The sequence below is a fragment of the Buceros rhinoceros genome, unplaced genomic scaffold, assembly GCF_000710305.1.
Source record: "Buceros rhinoceros silvestris isolate BGI_N320 unplaced genomic scaffold, ASM71030v1 scaffold33946, whole genome shotgun sequence".
NCBI classification, from domain to species: domain Eukaryota; kingdom Metazoa; phylum Chordata; class Aves; order Bucerotiformes; family Bucerotidae; genus Buceros; species Buceros rhinoceros.
The window spans coordinates 2169-3912 of NW_010418690.1; the positions used below are offsets into that span (position 1 = coordinate 2169).

Sequence of the window (1744 nt, forward strand, 5' to 3'; positions counted from 1 at the left end):
TAAAGAAGTAACTGTGGCATTATAATCTTGAAGATCACTGTGGCTCATACGCATTTCAGCTGGTTTTTAAGAGGGGTCTGCGAGCCAGCTGGGCAATAGTTTTCACATAAAATCTTAACTGTTTGAGTCACCTTGTTCTGTCCCAGTTCTGCACACGAGGCGGCGTGTCTTAGTTCGTGCTCCTTCAGGGAAGTGTAGTTCATTGGCCCTTGTCTCATAGCTCACAAGCCCTCCCTGTGAGGTCTGACTCTGTTTGAGACACACTACCCAGCTAGAAGCTGTTCTTGGAGAACAGCGTTCGCTTACCAGCCGCATCTATCAGGAAAGGGCTGTTTTATAGCCTTGGCTCCAAACACTCAGTTTTCTGAAAAAATTATTTTAAAAATGCAAATTACTAATTTAGTTGGGTTTTGTTTCTGAAGGTTGTGATTCTAGATGTCAGAGTTCCCTGCACTCCTGTTGCCAGGTTAAACAACCACAGAGCGTGTGTAAATGGGATTGCTTGGGCACCTCATTCTTCCTGCCACATTTGTACAGCAGGTGAGTGTGATCCAGCCCCGAACAACAGCGTTGGTGAGTCTGAGACTGTCACTGCATGTCAAAGTTCTCTCTCCAGAAACTTCTGGAGTTCTCTGTCTGCCTTTTGCTAAAGAATACCTGTGGTTTAGAAGCCCTTTAGTTAATGACTTTCCTAAAATTTGGATGGAAACAGAGACCTACTGGAGCTCGTTGTGTGGAACCAGGGAGCCCAGTGCCCAAACTGTGCATCTGCTTCGACTGAGCTATGTTATTTTAATGCTCCATGTGGGGTTTTTTTTTGCAATCTGGTTCTTAAATATATTCAGTTGATATTAATTCAACTGACCATTTGGTTTTCTGCTCTGTCCTGGATAATGTGTAATGATCCAAGGTTATTTTTTCGGACCATAGTCGTATCGTTGTATCTCTGGCTCAGTTTCTCATCGGAATCTGCCACAGCCAGATCCTACATAGCTTTTCAGGCTGCACCTGGCAGCAGTCGTGTGTAGAGACCTCGTTACACTTTGATTCCACTTCTGGTTTTCTCTTCCATCTGCAGCGGATGACCATCAGGCTCTCATCTGGGATATCCAGCAAATGCCTCGTGCGATTGAGGACCCTATCTTGGCCTATACAGCTGAGGGAGAAATCAACAATGTACAGTGGGCATCGACTCAGCCAGACTGGATAGCTATCTGCTACAACAACTGCCTGGAGATCTTGAGAGTGTAACCGTACTGCTTCACGCCACTCTGAGGCAGGGCTGTATCATTTCCCCTTCCCTCTAAAGTAAGAACAACACAAGTCAAGTGGCCAGTATCTGTTGTTGCTTTGCATCTACTGTTACAAGGAACTGTTACAAGAATCACAGGCAGGTGTCTCCTGTCTCTCCAGGACTCTAAAATACAGAGACGTGCTGAGCCTCTTGGACCTTCTGGGTTCTGGTTTTCTTTTTTTTTTTTTTTTAATCCCCCTCAGTTAAAGTTCTGTATATTTGTTTGTTGACTGTATTAATAAGCTTGCAGGCTTTTAAGTTGCTGCGTATGTCCATGTGTTTGTCAGCCAGCTGAGGCAGCACATCAACTAGTTTAATACATGCAGGTGCAAAACAAGGTGGGGAAAAAGACATTAATGTCAACAGCCACCTTGGCAGGAATCTTTATCATTCCTGTTGTTGCTGCCTCTAAACTGTTTAAACATTTGTATGGTTTTTATATATTGGGCT

The 1744-nt window shown here is 44.2% G+C and overlaps 1 protein-coding gene across 1 annotated transcript in view; it reads left to right on the forward strand.

Annotated features, from left to right (window-relative positions):
- DCAF7 (DDB1 and CUL4 associated factor 7) overlaps positions 1 to 1742 on the forward strand; it is a gene marked incomplete at its 5' end in the record, with an annotated part of 3068 nt that extends 1326 nt beyond the window's left edge. The window contains 2 exons of the mRNA XM_010138638.1: positions 423 to 540; positions 1079 to 1742. Of these exons, the coding sequence (XP_010136940.1) occupies positions 423 to 540; positions 1079 to 1251 (291 nt within the window). The remainder of the gene's footprint in view (positions 1 to 422; positions 541 to 1078) is intronic.
- Positions 1743 to 1744: the final 2 nt, after the last annotated feature.